Source organism: Rhinopithecus bieti, unplaced genomic scaffold, assembly GCF_001698545.2.
Source record: "Rhinopithecus bieti isolate Rb0 unplaced genomic scaffold, ASM169854v2 scaffold_33302, whole genome shotgun sequence".
Classification (NCBI taxonomy): domain Eukaryota; kingdom Metazoa; phylum Chordata; class Mammalia; order Primates; family Cercopithecidae; genus Rhinopithecus; species Rhinopithecus bieti.
The window spans coordinates 356,607-377,211 of record NW_016814366.1 but is presented as its reverse complement, the minus strand read 5'-3'; the positions used below and the strand labels follow the sequence as shown (position 1 = coordinate 377,211).

Sequence of the window (20,605 nt, the reverse complement as noted above, 5' to 3'; positions counted from 1 at the left end):
TGCATCTGCTTGTAGTGTAGAAAGTATCTTTTGATTGTAAACTCTTGAGTTCTTATTTATCTGAAAAATGCCTTTAATTTGACCTCTGTCTTAAAGGGCATGTTATTCTGTATTAACATCTAATGTCTCATTATACTGAAGGGAGAGTTAAGGTAGAATTCTGTCTTTTCTGGTTCTGTTGTTGAGAAGTCAATTTTTGCTTCTTTGATCTATCTTTTCTTGCTGCTTTTACGATCTCTTTCCTTTGATTTTCGGTAGTTATACTTTGTTGAGATTGAGTATGAAATTGTGTTCTTTTTCTCTTTAATTCCTTTTTTTAAAGAATTTGTAAGATTTAATGGGCTTTTTGAATTTTATTGGTGATGTTGATTAGTACTATCAACGTCTGAGTTATTCTTTAAATTCTGACTGCTTCACTATCTCCTCTGGAACTCTGATTGGATATATATTAGACTTTTTCTCTCTGTTCATCATGTGTCTTATTTCTCATATTTCCCATCTTTTTTTTTTTTACATGATACATTCTGAATTAATTCTACAGAACTGTCTTCCAGTTCACTCATTGTTTTTTCAGCTGAATCTGATCTGTCAAAATGTTACATTCTTAGTGTTTCTGTGTAAAAAATCCCAGTCTTATGACTCTTCATCTACCATAGAATTAAATTTGTGACCATTTGCCTGGTTTATTGGTCTGATCAGAAAGGAGAATAAAACTTATATTAGCTTCCAGAAAAGGGCAAAAGGGCCTAAATTCCTATATTAAATCCAGAGTCCTTGAGGGACTATAGCATTATCTCCTTAAATATTTACATATCAAAAGGAATAAAGCTCTAAAAATTGGAATCATCTCTAGGTCATCTGGCTCCTGGAGAGATTTTATTTATGTACCACAGTGTTGTTTAGAATTCAGTCACATTCCATTTCCTAGACATACCCTTTCAAAGGAAAGAAGACAGCTGCCTTCTTCCTCTTTATAAACTGAGAAAAACAATTTTCTCTACCCCTTGTACCCAGCCAGTGGAAGATCTGTCTACTTGAATAGGATAATTCATCTGGTTTTCATGTGGCTGCCCCAGAAATAAGACCTGGGACAAGAAGGTAGGGACAACACACTTAGTTACTGTGAGAGAATTAATAAGAAATTGGTGATCTAGAATACCTTTATTCACATTCAAGATGAGGTAAATAAAGATGAAGATTAAAAACTCAACACTTAGCTTTCTGAATAATCATGCCTTACTTCTGAACTCACAGTTACTTTTTTGTGCATTTAAGAATATGCTTTAATATGTTGTTCAACTTTTTTAGTTGTTTTCAGCAGTAGCTAGCCCTACTTGAAATAGAAGCTGAGATAATCTTTTTATTTTGAGCAACTGTGAAATAAGTCATATGTGTATTAAATGATTATGCTTTGTTTGTAGACTTCCTTTTTTAGTTCAGTGGTGATGTTATGTGGTGTTGGAATTACTGTTTTCTCATTGAGTCTGTACAGTAGCTGTTGAAATGCTAACTCTTCCTTTTAGCCATAAAGTTATGAACCAACTGGCTTACTCTTTGAGAGCAGTTGGGCTCTTCTCATACTTTAAAACACCACACACACACACACACACACACACACACACACACACACAAAGTATTTTGGGCTATCTTATTGACTTTCTAAGAATCAGTTATGCACATAAAGCACACCAAAAGGCATTTCATGGAAAATATTCATTTGGTTTTTAGGTGGCATGAAGAAAAGATGAACTTTTCCATGTAAGTCATTTTAAAAAAAAAAAAAAGGTCTTCCTATTGGTTTCCTTTATATGCTCTCTTTTTTGTGCAAAAATCCAATGTATGATTAATTCTGTGTTATTATTCATAACCCACCCTTCTCTCACACTGCTTATATTTCTGAAACTCTTTTTTATTTTTTCTTTTTTTTTTTTTTTTTGAAACAGAGTTAACCTCTTGTCACCCAGGCTGGGAGTGCAATGTGCAGATCTCAGCTCACTGCAACCTCCGTTCTCCCAGGTTCAAGTGATTCTCCTGCCTCAGCTCTTGAGTAGCTGGGATATACAGCGGTTGCGCACCACCATGCGCCAGTTAATTTTTGTATTTTTAGTAGAGACGGGGTTTCACCATGTTGGCCAGGCTTGGTCTCGAACTCCTGACCTCAGGTGATCCACCCGCCTCGGCCTCCCAAAGTGCTGGGCATTACAGGCGTGAGCCACCAGCGCCCAGCCAAAACTTAAAAATGTAACAAATAACTTTGTATCGAACAGGCATATGGCCTGACACATAGTCATGCTTGCTCCATGAACATGAAAATTAGCCATTCTTCCTCTTAAATATCATGGTCTATGTTAGGCCTCTTAATGTGAGATTTTATTGTTACTCTATTATTCTACTAGATTGCCTCTTTACTTGATAGCTTCACAGAGCAGAATCATTCCTCAGGCCAAATTATGGAGCAGATATCATATTAAAAATACTTTCCTAGAAATAAAAATTTTTATTAATGTGCTATCTTTTCTATTAATAGACTACTTTTAAAAATAATTTGCTTTAAAATTATTTGCTAATTTCATATGCCTTGAGAGTTTCATAGTTTTTATTAAAATGGCAAAATCACAATTACTTTTAAACCAACCTTATTTCAAACAAAAGTTCCTTTGTATTAGTGCTCTGTAGGTTCCTCCTGATTTTTCTTTTAGAAATACGTAATAGCTTATAGCATTAGCTTCCATGCCTCAGATCTTTCAGAATACTCATGTATTAGTCCATTTTCATGCTACTGATAACGACACACCGGGACTGGGCAATTTACAAAAGAAAGAGGCTTAATGGACTTACGGTTCCACATGACTGGGGAGGCCTCACAATCATGGTGGAAGGCAAGGAGGAGTAAGTCACTTCTCACGTGGATGCGGGCAGGCAAAGAGAGATAGCTTGTGCAGGGGAACTCCTCTTTATAAGACCATCAGATTTCGTGAGACTTACTCACTATCACGAGTACAGCATGGAAAAAACCTACCCCCATTATTCAATTACCTCTCACTGGGTCCCTCCCACAACACGTGGGAATTCAAGATGAGATTTGGATGGGGACACAGCCAAATCATATCAACTCCCCTTCTCTTTCAGACTTGGCTTTACTTCATCTACTAATTTCCTGCGTTTTTGCCTTTTATTTCAGCTCTTCAACACTTCTGATTTAAACAATTTATTGGGTATTATATACTTTCCCTGGTTGAATTCTGATTGCTCATTTAAATAACATATCTTTAATTGCAAGTAAAACATGACTGTTTGGGTTTTATTTAATCCACTTGATAGTCTGGTATGAAAAGGAATGTGCATCTCCGAATCTGTAGGTTCCACATCTGCAAATTCAACTAACAACAGATTGAAAATATTCTGAAATAAAAAACACAATACAGTATAACAACTACTTACATAATGCTTCTTACATTGTATTGGGTGTTATAAGTAACCCAGAGATTATTTAAAGTATACAGGATTATGTGTGCAGTTTATGTGCAAATACTATCCCATTTTATATAAGGGATTTGAGCATCCACGGATTTTGGTATTGAGGGAAGCTCAATACCAAGAAGAGGGTAGGGAAGGGAATAAAAAAGGAAAGAAAATAGCATTATGAGTTTGGTGAGTTTAAAGAGTTGAAAGATTATAGAATTTCTGGCCACCCATTTTACAGGACAGCCATCTGCCTTACTGTACCAAAAGCCGGTTATTAGTGGACAAACAGAGCTAATACAAAGGAGCTTTTGTTTGAAATAAGGTCGGGGGAAAAGTAATTGCGACGTGGATACCCTGTGCTGTGGGAGGAGGGGGGATTCCAGTCCCCTGAGGTATGACTATAGTTGTTACTAGGTATAAAAGGTTTAGAAATCTAAGCTCTATCCACTAATAACTGGCTTTTGGTATAGTGAGGCAGCCAGCTATCCTATGAAATGGGTGGCCAGAAATTCTATAATCTTTCAACTCTTTGAACTCAACAAACTCATAATGCTATTTTCTTTCCTTTTTTATTCCCTTCCCTACTCTCCTCTTTCCACAGTTTTGCCAGAAATCTACTTGTGGATTTAATTTAATGCAGATATGTACATAATGTACAGATATGCAGATATGGGCATAATTTAATGCAGATATGTATTATTTTGACCTTTCTGATTGTAGATGCTTGAGAAAGTTGTCTGTTGAACTTGCATTAATCAGTTAAGATATTTTATATTGCAAGTAATTGGAAAACTCAGCTCAAACCGACTTATGTGAAAAATGGAAATTTGTGGTGTACATGACTGAAGGTGTTAAAATGGTTTTTTTCATAGCTTATTTCAAGGAACTTGAATGTCATGAGGACACAGTGATTTCTATATACATATATATTTATTATTATTTATTATATATATCCTCATATATAATATATATTCTGAAAGATCTGATGAGCTGAAATATATACATATGTATGATCATGTATATTACATATGATCATTGTATCACTGATATACATATATATCATGTATATTTATATATATGTACAAACACACAGTTTGTTCTGTGTGTTGGCACCATTTTTCATACAGCCTTTCTTTATTACCACAGAATTACTGCAGCTATTCTCTAACTTAGGATCCCTCAGGTTCAAGTCTAGTAGAAAGAAACAGTTACCTATTTTTCAGAATACCCAGCAGAATTCTTACCACATTTCATTGTCTCTGGTCATGCTACCATCCCTGAACCAGTCACTGTGGTCAGGAGAATGGAACACTCTCATTAGTTAAGCCCCAATTCAAGTTACAAATTATTTTGTGGAACTGAGTTGAATCAACTCTTCCAGAACTATGTAGACTAAGATTTGGGAAAGGCTTCTGCCCAGATGTTAGGAAATGATTATCTAAAGAGGAATGAAGGGTTACTTGAGGGCAAAGGTAGAATTTCCATTACTTGGAAGTGAAGGTATTTCTCCCTTTTCTATAACCCTTACAGAGCCACTCCAACTTTGTTTCTACTTCTAATTGCCTTGTTTGCTTTTCAGAGTGACTGTTCATTAAGTCTTTTGTTATCTTTATCTTCCTTATCATAGAAAACATACATTGAACCAAGACATGATCATATTATCTGGAAAAAAAAATACCTTTGTCCATTTGTTGATTACTGTTTTATAAGCTATGGATAAATACACACAGCAGAGGCTACATTTTACATCTTACAAATTTCATTTAGTCACATATCTGAGGACTCTGATGTTACCTAGACTCTATATCAATCCCTATGACACCTTTCACAAGCGAGAATCTAGCTGAGAGGTTGGCAAACTGCAGCTCAGGAATAGGCCAAATCCAGCCTGCTGCTAGTTTTTGTAAATACAGTTCTATTAAAACCCAGTTGTGCCTATTTGTTTGTATTGTCTGTGACTATTTTCATCCTACAACAGCAGAATTGAGTCCTTGCAACAGAGACCTTATGGCCCACAAAGCCTGACATGTTTACTGTCTAGACTTTTACAGAAAAACATGCTAAACTCTGGTCTAGCCATTGCTTGAGTGTACTCTGGTGACAAAAATTCTTTCTGAGAGAGAATCATTTCTAAAAGCTCAATTATCAACAAACAAACAGAATACTACTTTCATGTGTCATCCACTCACTTAGGTCTAAAATAGTATCCCACCTAGGAAATTATTTCAGTTAAAACACAAACAACCTGGTTTCACACCTAAATTGTACCAAATTAGACAAATTTTTCTTGCCTAAATGATTTTCCTTAAGAGTTAAGTTTTAAAATATTGATAACCTGTATACACATACACACCATGGAGTACCTACCACTCAGCCATAAAAAATAATGAAATTATGTCTTCTGTAGCAATGTGGATGGAGCTGGAGGCCATTATGCTCAGTGAAATAACTCAGAAACAAAGTCAAATATCACATGCTCTGACTTATAAATGGGAGCTAAACAATGGGTACACATGGACATACAAAGTGGAATAATAGATATGGGGCACTGTAAAAGGTGGGAGGTGGGTAAGGGTTGAAAAAATACCTGAATAGTGAACATTGTGCTTCATAGGTGATGAGTACTTTAAAAGCGTGGACTTCACCACTATGCATTATATACTTGTAAGAAACCTGCACTTGTATCCTCTAAATCAATAAAAATAAATAGAGAAAGAGACAGAATGAGAGAAAAGCAGACAGAAAGGAATTAAGAAAAGAAAACCTTATTCCCTCCTAGCAGCTCCATGATCAGATAATGATTTTGTTTGTATACACTGAGCTTTTTAAGGACAAGATGAACCTTAAAATGTCAGAAGCAAGCCTTCAAAAATATACAATTCAATCAATTGTACTTACTCATTAAAGAAATCCCTAGTAATCAATTGAGTAAACATATGGCTGTCACTTGCTAGTTTCATCAGAAAGCATACTGCATAGTTGTTGTAACATACTCATTTTGTGATTGTTAGCTGTATTTGAATTATAAATATTGAGTTTATTTTCAAGACTATGTAACGTACAATTTAACATGTTGCTACTGCATAAATATGCTCCATTCATCTTTTGAGAATGCTTAAAGCAGCTGTATTTATTTTTAGAATTGAGTTATTTTCAGCTTGGATATTGTGGGGATTGCTAAATCAACCTTTTAAAAAGTTTAGGCTGGACATAGTGGCGCATGCCTGTAATCCTAGCGTTTTGGGAGGTCAAGGCAGGTTGATCACTTGAGTCCCAGAGTTTGAGAGCAGTCTGGGCAACATGGCAAAACCCTGTCTGTAACAAAAAATACAAAAATTAGCTGGGTGTGGTGACAGGTGCCTGTATTCCTAGCTATTCAGGAGGCTGAGGTGGGAGGATCACCTGAGTCCAAGAGGTTGAGGCTGCAGTGAGCCACTCCAGCCTTGGTGACAGAGTAAGACCCTCTCAAAAAGTAAATAAATAAATAATAAAATGTTTAATACATTTAGCTACCTATTTGCTCAGATTGTAGATAAATGGAATCTTGCTTCAATGATCTAAGTTTGAGTGTTTTTGTTCTATTAAGTGACAGTGCAAACAGTGCCATCAACCTAATAAAATGGATTAAAATCCACAAAATATACTTTGAAACAAACTAAATTAGTACTTGTTAATCTTGCTTAGTATATGATTGATAAATATTTAAATACCACATATTATTTACTGCTAGGAACCCTGTTTTAATATAAAGGATTACAGAAGGTCTATAACTCAAATTTTATTTGAATTTTATTACTTAGTTGATTTAGGATGGAGATGTGCTAAATATTACTTATTGCATGCTCTGACAAGTAGTTAATTCTAATTAATTTTTCATAATATTAGACTTTTTTCCCCCTCTGGATTCAGTATGTGTGTATCTCAAAGACGATTTCAGAGTATTAATAATGTAAATATAGCAGTGATAGGGATAAAAATGTCAGTATTTAAGCTCATAGGCTGAATCTGCTTTTAGGAATGATTTTATGCTAATAAAATTTACTTAATGTTGATTTATTTAATGGCAATAACCATGGTACGTTAAATTACTCATTATGCTACATAGATGAAAAAGCAACAGTGCCACCATAGACTTGTCAATGTGGCAACTAGTAGAACGAGGAGAAGGGATCCTTAATGAAGATTGTAAGCAGAATACATAGAGAAAATTTAAGATAATGAGTAGTAGGTAAGAGAATAGCACTTTCCACAATTATTTCTTGGTAGCTCTTTGACACTTTTAGGATATTTTGAAAGTGATCTTTTCTTTTAATTATTGAAAGTGATTTTTTTCTCTTAATCACATAAGCTATTTTGAAACAAATGGGATTCCTTCAGTTTTTCTTAAGAAACCCCAGAACTGTCATATATCACAGCCTCTGTTGAAGTATATATATAGAAATAAATACTAAGATATAATGTTCACTGATCTTGAGCACAAGATTTTGTTTTTGGTTTTACTCTGGTTTGGTGTTGTAATTTTCAAATTGAAATAAATGCCCATTCACATTTTATTTTAAAACCGTGATCTCTTCTGCTCTCTTTGTAGTGGTTGAGTAGTATTGCAGCTGTTCTGATCGATTTGCATTGACTTACAGGATGCCATTTTTTCTATTTTCTTTTCTTACCATACTATTACTTAATGTGGTTTCCCTTTCACTATTCCTAATTCTTATTTCCCACATTTTTTTTTTTTCTTTTTTGAGATGGAGTCTCACTCTGTCATCCAGGCTGGAGTGCAGTGGCATGATCTTGGCTCAGTGCAACCTCCCTCTCCTGGGTTCAAGCAATTCTCCTGCCTCAGCCTCTTGAGTAGCTGTGGTTTCAGGTGCACACCACCATATTCGGCTAATTTTTTTTTTGTATTTTTAGTAGAGGCAGGGTTTCACCATGTTAACCAGACTGGTCTCAAACTCCTTACCTCAAATGCTTCACCTGCGTTGGCCCCCCCAAAGTGCTGGGATTGCAGACAGGAGCCACCGTGCCTGGTCCACACACCACTTTAAATGTTGATGAACTCCAGAATTCCCTTCCTGTGTATTTGCTGACTTAATACATTTGACCATTTATAAATAAAAGCATTTCAAAAACAATTTTTAAAATGGAATAGAACAAAAGGTTTAAATAAGTTTCAAAGTGTTTTATATATCAGTGATCTGTGTTACTATTCAGTAAATATTATAACATTTTTCTTTTAGAATTCAAACCTGATACATCAGAAAGTGCCTCCTCCTAATGATCGACAAGGATCTCCAATATTGTCATTCATCATTCTTGAACAATTTAATGCTATTCGTTTAGTACAAAGTGTTCACCAGTCTCTTGCTGCTCTCAGCAAAGTCATCAGAGGAACTACTTTATTGAGTTCAGAAGTACAAAAATTGGCAAGTGCTTTATTAAACCAAAAGGTAAGTGAGTACTAACTGTATGTATTTTTATTTCATTTTTATAAGTGACTCCTCCATCACACATATATTTGTTAGGAATATATAGTTAATAGTAGCAGAAGACCCAAGTCACACTGGCTTAAGCCATATAAAAATTAATTGGCTGATGTAACTGAAGAATGCAGTGGTATCTGGCATTATGCCAGCTTATGTAAGAACTTAAATTGTCATTAGGGTGTCAGCTTATGTAGTTGACAAGTAACTATCTAGTGTTGTATATATAATGAAATCTATGTTGATTTCACTTTGGGGCAGGTCCCCTATACATGAGCTTGAGTTTTATATTCTGAGCTCCAAGTCCAACAGAAAGAACACCTGTTTTCTAGTAATGCACACAAAAACCTTAGGATTTGCTTTGATTAAAACCAGTTGGCTCATGTGTTATGCCTGTTCCCATACTAGTTCAGTGGGCAGTGTGTGCAAAGCTCTCACTGACCACAGCTTCAGCCAAATGCCGCTTCTTAGAGCTGGGGATGGATTTATCTTTGCCTGTAACCCATATACTGAGTGTAAGGAAACGATGGTTACCAGTGAAAAGTCTAGATACTTTTAGAAGAAGGGGAAATCAACACTTCTTGTGCTGAAAAATTGGACCATTTTAAATGATAGTAAAATCCATGTATTTTATGGCTATTTGATAGAAACAAAAATATGGGATGTTCTGCATAGATTTATTTTAGCTGTTTGGAGAACAGAAACTTTGCAGAAGTTGGTATCTGGAAAATACTTCACTGGAGTACTATAGGAATTAAGTTTTCTTCCCCCCCCTTGCTGTTTATACTCAATATAGGCAATCTTCTGATAGTCAACCTAAAAGTCCTCTCTGTTTATATTCTGTTTGAATATAAAACAATAGCCTTCCTGGAACTTCCTACATTCATATATATACTAACATTAAAATATCCAGTGCTTTTCTACATATACAGAAACGTCTACTCTGGCATCCTTATCTTCTTTTTTACCTTGAAAAAGAATCTGTTTTGCATTGCTTTTTCTTTGTGCAGATTGCCATTTCTGCTAATCAACTGTGATTATCAAAATACTATAGTTTGATTTGTACCACAGATTGTAACTAATTTGTTTTTAATTTGGAGTAGATATATTGTCAGTCATGGAAGATTCTTGGCACAGTGAAGGAACTAGTTGGAAAGGATTCTAAACTTTCTAAGAACTTGACTTAGTTAACTCATTTAATCACCACAGTAACATTCTGAGTGACATACTATTATCTCTGTTTTACTGTGATGTGGGGTGTTACATAACCAGAGTCACACAGCAAAGAGTTCCAGAATCACGATTTGAATCTGGGTATGTCCTGTTGTCATAATAAATGTAAATGCTTCAAATTTATATATCAAAATATAAATGCCCTTGAGAGTAAATTTCTTTATCCAACTATATGCTGTAGAGAACAAAATGTATCAGTAAGACAAATTGCTGTTGAATTAGAAGAGAAAATAATAATATAGGAAGATGACATGTAGAAGAGAACAGTAAGTCTAATAGGACTGGTACACAATGAAGTATAATTAGGATTGGATTAGATTTTGAGGTCTTTAAAGCCAAAGAAAGGAACTTGGATTAAATGCTGCAGGCAATAATTATATTTATATGTAGAAATAATATAGCAAAATGGCTAAGAATGTGGCCTCTGGAATATGTCTGCCTGTTTGAGTTCTATTCTACCACATGGCAACTGTGTAACCTTGGGTAGGTTAATTAAGCATCTCTAAACTTCGCTTTTCTCGTTGTAAAATGAGGGTAATAATGGTACCTACCTCATGGGATTATTACAAGAATTAAAACATCAGTAAAGTGCTTGGCACATAGCAAGCACCCTACAAATGTTGTTCTTGTTATTGTTATTTTAGGATAATTTTACTATGAAAAGCTCTTCAAGTATTTATCTGGTATCATTGTGCAAAATAAGTTTATAGAAATAGGAATACCATGTAGGTTACTGTAATTCTCATCTCAGGAAGTTAAGTTAGGGCCTGGAATAAGATATTTCAAGATGGTTCTGTGTGATATTAATAAAAAATGTAAGAGGTAATTGGTAACCCATCAGAGATAGTAAAGAGGTAAGAGGTACCCCATCAGAGATAGTGAAGGAGGTTTCAAAATATTCTGAGATTTATAGGAGGGTGAAGTAAATACCTGAAGTAATTGTGATGGATAATGCTTGAATTATCTGTTTTTGACTACCTTCTATTAGGCTGTGGTGAGCTCAAGTAATTGAAACTCCTGATGCAAGTAATACAGATGTATTCAGGAGGGGTACTTCTAAGGGGTTGAGGGGAAAAATGCCTGTTGAGGGTCAGTGTCCCCCTAATTCTGGTGTAGGAGCTAGACTAGAGTGGGAAAATGTCCAGAAGAAACCAGCACAGAATACTTCTGAGATAATAAATGGGATTATTCCATAACAGAGGCCTTTTTGGACAGTGGTTGTATGGTGGCCTTGAAATGTCCTTTCTTGGATAATATCACATCATCAGTGGTATATAGTTAATGTATTGGTTAATAGGCCTAGGGTTAAAAGAGCTGTAGAGTTGAAGTGAAATCACATGGCCAGGCCAGATGTTATTAGAAGAGCTGAGAGAGCCCCTGTTAATGGTCAGGGGCTGGGGTTGACTATATGGTGTGCATGTGTTTGGTGGGTCATTACGTATTGTCATGTAGATAGAGGCTTAAGGGCTAGGGCGAATTCGAGAATGGTTAGTAGGATTAAAATAATGAAAGCAATTGAAGCTGTGGGAAGACTAATAGTTGATAGTACTAGTGTGGCTCTCCGATTAAGTATATTAGTAGGTGGCCAGCTGTAATGTTGGCTGTTAATTGTTCAACTAGTGCTATCAGTTGGATGAATAGGCTAATAGTCTCAATGATTACCAATACAGGAATAAGTGGTATGGGTCTGCCGTGTGGTAAAAAGTGGGCTAAGGAGATTTTCTCTTTTAAACCGGAAGCCTGTAATGACTGCCTGCTCATAAGGGGACTGCTATACCTAAATTTATTGATAATTGGATAATTGGTGTAAATGAATAGGGTAGAAGCCCGAGGAGATTGGTCAAGGCAATGAAGAAAATTAGGGATATCAGTATTAGGGATCAGGTTTGTCCTTTAATGTTATGAGCAATTATTATTTGTTTTAGTACAAGTTGAACTATTCATTGTTGAATGGAGATCAGTCAATTACTAATTAGATGATTGGAGGTTAGATAGTACGGTGGGAAATAAAATGGTTAATACTACTGCAGGTAGACCTAGAAATGTCAGGGTAATAAAAGAGGTGAATAAATTTTCATTCATTTTATTTCTCAAGAGGTTAAATGTTCTTGCGTTTTGATTATTTTTTGTGTAGGGGGTGTGTAATAAATGACATTTGATAGTTTTAACTGAATAATGTAGAATAAAGTTATGATTATTGACAAGATAACAGTAGATCATGTGGAAATAATCTAGTTGAGGCATTCACTGCAGAGAAGTGCAGACCTCTCAATCTTTAACTTAAAAGGTTAAAGCTAAGTAGCTTCACAGTGATATTATAGTGTGGTTGTGGATCAGGTTTCGAAATTTTTTAAGGGAATTGATTCTAGGACAATAGGTATAAAACTGTGGTTAGACCCACAAATTTTTGAGCACTGTCCATAGTAGAGGCCTGGTCATGTAGCAGTCAAGGTAGTTTAAGCATTCAGGAATTGCATCTCTTTTGATGCCTAATGAGGGAATAGTTCATGAGTGTAGGACGTCTTTTGATAAGACTAATATACAGTTGGGTATCTCTATTGGGAGAACTGTTAGGTTATCAACTTCAAGGAGTCAAAGCTCTCCTGGCTTTAAGTCTGCTGTTGGGGTTACATAAGAATCAAAGCCTAACTCTTCATATTCTGTACACTCATAGCTTCAGTATCAGTGGTGACCAATTGTTTTGATGGTAATAGAAGGGTTGTGAACCTCATCTGTTTTATATAGAATACGTAGGGATGGAAGGGCAATTAAAATTAAGATAATGGCAGGTAAGATAGTTCAGACAGTCTCGATTTCTTGGGCATCTATGGTGTTAGTATGAATTGATTTCGTTGTGAGTATTAGGGAAATAATATATAGGACCAGGGAACTAATTGGGAAAATAATTATAAGAGTGTGGTCATGGAAAGTGAGTAATTCTTCCATAATAGAGGATGTAGCACCTCGAAGGCCTAACTAAACTGGATGAGCCATTATGACATACAGGGTTTGACCTATAAATTTGACAAATTTATGTAATGATTTTACTAATATCTTATCAAGAAAGCCATAGAGGTTATGGGATTGGCTAGAAACCAGTTTCTGGAGGTTTGATTCCTTCCTTTTTTGCTTAGATTTTCACATAGGTTGCTTCTTCGAATGTGTGGTAAGGTGGTGGACAGCCATAAAGTCACTCTAAATTAGTAGATGACTGTTCAGTTGTTAGAACTTTTCATTTTGAAGCAAAGGCTTCTCAGTTCATAAAAAGTATTAGTATAACCGCTGTTAGTGAGATAAATGAGCCTACTGATGAGATAATATTTCATGTGGTATACGCATCGAGATAATCAGAGTAACGTTGGAGCATACTGGATAGGCTGAGGAAGTGCTGTGGGGAAAAGGTTAAATTAACACCTATAAATATAATGGTGAAGTGGATTTTAGACTAAGTCTGATTAATTGTATAACCTGAAAATGAGGGGAATCAGTGGACAAAGCACCGTACCATGGCGAATACTGCTCCTATTGATAGGACGTAGTGGAAATGGGCTACAACATAATGTGTGTCATGTAAGATAATGTCTAGTGATGAATTAGCTAGTACAATGCCGGTTAGACCTCCTACTGTGAATAGGAAAATGAATCCTAGGGCTCAGAATATTGCGGGAGATCATTTGATGTTACCGGCGTGCACTGTAGCTAATCAGCTAAAGACCTTGACGCCAGTAGGAATAGCAATAATTATAGTAGTGGCAGTGAAGTATGTCCGTGTGTCTACGTCTATTCCTACTGTAAATATATGGTGAGCTCATATTATAATCCCTAGGAAGCCAATTGATATTATAGCTCATACTATGCCCCCATATACCCAAATGGTTCCTTTTTTTTTTCAGAATAATATGTTACGATATGGGAGATTATTCCAAAGCCTGGTAGAATAAGGATATAGACTTCAGGGTGACCAAAGAATCAGAATAAATGTTGATACAAGATAGGGTTGCCTCCCCCAGCAGGGTCAAAAAAGTAGTATGAGGTTACAGTCAGTTAATAGTATGGTAATGCTGGCAGCTAGAACTGGGAGAGAAAGGAGGAGAAGGACTGCTGTAATGGTGACTGATCAGATGAAAGGGGATATTTGATATTGGGATAAGGCTGAGGGTTTTATATTAAATTGTAATAAAGTTAGTGGCTCCTAAAATAGAAGAAACACCAGCCAAGTGGAGTGAGAAGATGGTTAGACCTACAGAGGTTCCTGCATGAGTTAGGTTCCCTGCTAAAGGGGGATAAACAGTTCAGCGCGTTCTAGTGCCAGCTTCTACCGTTGAGGATGCAAGCAGGAAAGGGGAGGAGAAGTCAGAAGTTCATATTATTTATCCAGGGAAATGCTATGTTGGGTGCCCCAATTATCAGAGGGACTAGTCAGTTACCAAAACTTCCAATTATGATTGCTATGACCATAAAGAAGATTAATACAAATGCGTGGGTTGTAACAATAACGTTATAAATCTGATAATCTCCTAGCAGAGTTCCTGGTTGGCCTAATTCTGCTCGAATTAGGAGGCTTAAAGCAGTGCCCACTATTCCCACTCATGCACCAAATAACAGATATAGTGTTCTGATGTCTTTGTGGTTAGTTGAAAACAATCAATGATTGATAAACGTAAGTGAAAAAAAGGTAAAATGAGTAAGCAGTAGACTGTAAATCTAAACACAGAGGTCAAGGCCTCTTTTTACCAGCCCTGAGGTGATTTCTCATGTTGAATTGCAAATTCAAAGGAGCAGCTTCAATCCTGCTGGGGCTTCTCCTGCCTTTCCCCAACAATGGCAGGAGAAGTAGATTGAAGCCAGTTGATTAGGGTGTTTAGCTGTTAACGAAATTGGTGGTTTGAATTCCACCAATCTAGCAAGAGCTTAGCTTAATTAAAGTGATTGATTTGCATTCAATTGATGCAGAATAGTCTTGCAGTCCTTAGATCTGTTACAGAAATTAGGTGTAATTTACTTACTAAAGGCTTTGAAGGTTCTTGGCCTTATTTAACCTAAATTTCTAAGTTATGATTAATATTATTGGAGAGATGAGTAAAAGGAAGGTAGAAGACATAAGTGAGAGGAGGAGTAGTATGAGTTTTGTGCTTTCGAATTGTCATTTTATTTTCATATTATATGTGGGGAATATTGTTACTGAGATAGAATAAATTAGGCATATATAAAAGTATAGGTAGAGTAGGGTTATGGAGGAGCTATAATGGTTGGGGTAATAAGACAATTGTTTTTTGTAAATTCTCGAATGATGGCTCATTTAGGCAGAAATCCTGTTAGTGGAGGTAAACCTCCTAGGGATAATAGAATTAGTGGGATTATAGGTGTTAACCATGTTAGCTTCAGGCATGAGATAGTGACAGGGTTGTAGTGCTTATACTCAGGTTGAGTGCTAGGAATGCCGTGATTGTTAAAAATAAATAATCAGGTTAAGAATAGTAATGCTTGGGTTATAAATTAGTACTGCTATCATTCAACCTATATGACTAATTGAGGAGTAGGCTAGGATTTTGCACAGTTATGTTTGATTAAGTCCTCCTCAACTGCCCACCATAATGGATAAAATTGTGATAGAATATTTGTGTTTATTGATAGGAAAATTTGAAATATAATTAAGATAGGGGCTAGTTTTTGTCATATGAGGAGAAGTATGCCAGACATTAGGGAGGTTCCTTGAGTCACTTTTGGGACTCAGAAATGAAGAGGGCTCTTTCTAGTTTTATTACTAGGGCTGTTATTAAGGATGAAAATTGATTAATAGTATTTATTGTCCATGTCCAGAGTACAGGTTATTGGAAAGGATACCTGTCATACGAATTATAGATGGCGGTTGCTTGTGTAAGGAAATATTTGGTGGCTGCTTCTCCAGGGTGGGGATTTATTTTTTTAAATTAAGATTGGAGTAAGAGCTAATATGTTTATTTCTAGGCCTGTCCACATGAGAAATTAGTGTGAGCCTAATATTGTGATAAGAGTTCCTGTGAAAATACTTAAAGAAATAATAAGTTGGGCTAGTGGATTAATTAGTACGAGAAGGATATAACCAACAGTTTCCGGGTGTGGGCCCGATAGCTTATTTAGCTGACCTTACTTTAGGACGTGGCATAATAAGTAGCACGGAGAATTTTGGATTCTTAGGGGTAGGTTCAATTCTTATATTTCTAGAAATAAGAGGATTTAAACCTCTATTGTTTATCAAAGTAATTCTTTTATCAGACATCTATGTTTGGGATAGAATGCTGGAAATTAGAATAGGCATTGAGATATATGCAGAATGCTAGTGTAAGTGGTAGAAAATTTTTTCATGGGAGATACATGAGTTGGTCGTAGCAGAAACAGGGTATGCTGTTCGAATTCATAAAAACAGGGTAGTAAAAGGAGTGTCTTGAGATAATGAAATTTGTGGTATAGAGTTCTGGTGAATGTATGCTGTGTAGTGCTCTTAGAAACTATGATAATATTCATATATTATGCTATGAAGAAGAGGGCAAATGAACCTGCAGCATATTCGATGTTGAAGCCTGAGGCTCTGATTCTTCTTCTGTTAGCTCAAAAGGGGCCCAGTTAGTTTCTGCTAGTGTGGAGATAAATCAGATTATGGCTAGGGGCCATCATGGTAGGAAAAGTCAGAGAAATTCTTGCATTGTGATGAGTGCATGTAAGTAAAATGAGTCACTTATCACAACTGATAATAGGATAATGGCTAGGGTGACTTCATATGAAATTTGTCTGGGCTACAGCTTGTAATGTGCTGATTAGTACATAATTTGAATTAGATGCTCATACTGATCATAGAATAGATGGCTAGGCTTGATGTGGCTAGTATAAATAGGAGGCCTTTATTAAAATTAGTTAGAGGATCTGCTATAGGGAGGTGAGTTCACAAGAGAAGAGCGATAGAAAGGGCCAGGGTTGGAGCAATAATATAAAGGGTAACAGTAGATGCTGAGGGTCATAAAGGTTCTGTGGTGAAAAGTTTTATTGTGTCAGCGAATGGTTGAAGCAGTCCGTAGGGGCCTACAATGTTAGGTCCTTCGCATAGTTGTGTATAGCCTAAGATTTTTCATTCAATGAATGTAAGGAATGCTATAGCAATTGTAGTGGGAATAATAAGTAGGAGGTGGTTAATTATAGGCATATTGTTAAGAAGAGGAGTTGAACCTCTGATTTATAAAGTTTTAAGTTTTATGCAATTGCCAGACTCTGCCATCTTAAACCCTGTTCTCAGGTCAGATGTGTGATGATTTGTTAGATTGAGATAGTATCATCTATGAGGTGAGGGTGCTTTATGAAGTGGGCCCTATTTCTCTTGTCCTTTCGTACTAGGAGAAATATTAAATAGATAGAAACCGACCTGTATTACTTCAGTCTGAACTCAGATCACGTAGACTTTATTGTTGAATAAACGAACTCTTAATAGCAGCTACACCATTAGGATAGCCTGATCCAACATCAAGGTCGTACTCCCTGTTGTCAATGTGGACTCTAGAATAGGATTGCGCTGTTATCCCTAGGGTAACTTGTTCCATTGATTAAATTATTGGGTCAATATATGTTGACTCGCTTAGACTAGTTCAGTCTTAGTTTAGGTTGTTCAGAGGTTGAATTACGCTCCGAGACCCCAGCCAAAAATTTTAATGCAGTATGGGTTAGGGCGAGTTTCTGTTTGCATTAATGAAATAAAGTTCCATAGGGTCTTTTCATTTTATTTGTTTATATCCCACTGAATAATGTCACCGATTAAAAGTAAGAGACAGCTGAAGCCTTGTGTGGCCATTTATACAAGTTCCTATTTAGGGAACAAGTGATTATGCTACCTTTGCACAGTAGGATACCATGGCCGTTGAACATATATCACTGGGCAGGCAGTGCCTCTAATACTGGTAATGCTACAGGTGATATTTTTGGTAAACAGGCAGGGTAAGATTTGCCGAGTTCTTTTTACTTTTTGTAACCTTTCCTTCAGGAATACCTGTGCTGGATTAACAGTATAAATAATAGGGTCCTTATTATATCACTTATTAATATTAGGCTGTTAACGTCAGTGGGTTATTCCGGTCTGATGTAAGCTTATGCAATGGAGAATATCTTCATGTTACTTATATGAACATTATTGCTTCTATTAAGTAATAGATTAAGTCCAATGTAATATTAGGAGTTCGGTAGAGTGATTAGGATTTAAAATAATTAGATGTTGAGCTTGAATGCTTTCTTAATTGGTGGCTGCTTTGGGGCCAACTATGGTGGTAATAATTTTTACTCTCTGGAGGAAGGTTATTTCCTAGGGTATAAAGATCTGTCACTCTTTAGCCATTAAACTTACAGGAAGACTAAATAGTTCTGTGGGTAAGTAGACGGCTATGTTTGATGCGGCTAGTATGAATAGGAGGCCTTTATTAGAGGATCTGCTATGGGAGTTGTCTAAGATTCTATCTTGTACAACCAGCTATCACCAGGCTCAGTAGGTTTGTCACTGCTACTCATGAATCTTCCCACTATTTTGCCATATAGGTGGTTGTGTTCTTCAGCTGTTCTTGGGTAGCTCATCTGGTTGTGGGGGACTTGGCTATGGGTCTCTCTGTAAAGTTATTTCTGGTTATTACATTATGCAGAAAGTATAAGGGTTTGTCTTTGCTTTTTAATGCTTGATTCAGTTCTTTCGTCTTTCCCTTATGGTACTATGTCTATTGTGCCAGGATAAAATTTGTGTCACCTATACTTTTATATAAGATAAATGGTTTAAGATTATTTGATGATATCTTTAGTGAGGTTTGGGGCGAGATTTGGCTCAAAGTGATCAGGTCGTGATGAAATCTTCTGGGTATAATCCAGATACTTTGGATTAAGCTGTACTTTGGTTTGTCCAAGTGCACTTTCCAGTATGCTTACCACGTTACGACTTATCTCCTCTATACATGTGTAGAGAGTTTTTAGTACTAAGGATTTCTAGAATAGTATTTGAAAAGGTGACAGGCAGTGTGTGTGTGGTTCATGGCCTTATTCAACCAAGCACTCTACTCTTGGTTTACTGCTAAATCCTCCTTGAGTCTTTAGATTTCATAAAATTTGTTGTGAGATTTTCTGGGTATAGAAAATGTAGCCCATTTCTTGCCACCTCATGAGCTACACCTTGACCTAATGTTTTTATGTGTATTACTTGTACTTACTCTATAACCTTTTTAGGGTTTGCTAAGATGGCAGTATATATGCTGGGGGCATGAGGTGGTGAGGTAGATTGGGGTTTATCGATTATAGAACAGGCTCCTCTAGAGGGACATAAAGCACCACCAAGTCCTTTGAGTTTTAAGCTATTGCTTGTAGTATTCTGGTTAATGGTTTTGTTAATGTAACTATTACAGTTTAGGGCTAAGCACAGTGGGATATCTAATCCCAGTTTGGATCTTAGCTGTTGTGTCTTCAGGATATTAAAGCCACTTTCGTAGTATATTTTATTTCAGCCTAAGTTTTTTACAACTTAAATGGAGTTTAGCTTTATTGAGGGCAGACCTTGAACACTCTTTACGCCGAGTTCTATTGGCTTGGGTCAATGGTATGGCCACGGTGGCTGGCCCGAAATTGACCAACCCTATATATCAGTATAGCTTAAACTTTTGTTTATTACTAAATATTTATCATTACTGTTTCCCGTGGGGGTGTGGTTGAGCAAACTATTTTGAGCTGCATTTGTGCGTGCTTGATACTTGCTCCTTTTGATCTGGGTAATATAGAGGGCATTTTTCACTGGGGTGGGGATGCTTGCGTGTGTAATCTTACTAAGAGCCAATGGAAAGACCAAGACCAAATCTATCTGTTTATAGGGTTGTGTAAACCCATCTAGACATTTTCAGTGTCTTGCTATAAATAATTAAGGTACATTAATTGCATAAATCCTTGAATATAAAAAGTTAGAAAACAAGGAAAGAAGAAATAAGTATACATAGTCGTTTACAGTTCTAGAAATCCAGTGGTTTAAAGTTGAGTTGGCAGAGGTTTAGTTGGGGGTTACTCATAATTAGGGTATAATTGATTTAGGCTATGATATATAGGGTAGCACTTTCAGAAGGGTATATTCAAGGTATCATATCAGTATTAGGGTGGGAAATTAGTTGTGCTTATTGTATAAAATGGAGGCTTAGTTTAGTAGGGTTTTACGATTATTAGGAAAATTACATCGATCGAGGGGTAGCTGTTGAGGTACTTATGATTAAAATATGATTTCTGGGCAAATTTGGTTTCTTGTTTTGTTTCTACTGTTAATTATCTCAGTGACTTGTGGCATAAACACTTGAAAAAAGGATAATTTAAGTCATTTTCTATGATTATAATTTTATGTGGCTTAGATTATGTTGAAAGATAAAGAACAAAAGGGCTTAATTATATGAAACAAT

General features: G+C 36.1%; 1 protein-coding gene across 1 annotated transcript in view; it reads left to right on the top strand.

Moving 5' to 3' along the window:
- DYNC2H1 (dynein cytoplasmic 2 heavy chain 1) overlaps nt 1-20,605 on the top strand; it is a 384,617-nt gene that overhangs the window by 292,764 nt on the left and 71,248 nt on the right. Inside the window, 1 exon segment of the mRNA XM_017850085.1 lies at nt 8,703-8,912. Within this exon segment, the coding sequence (XP_017705574.1) occupies nt 8,703-8,912 (210 nt within the window).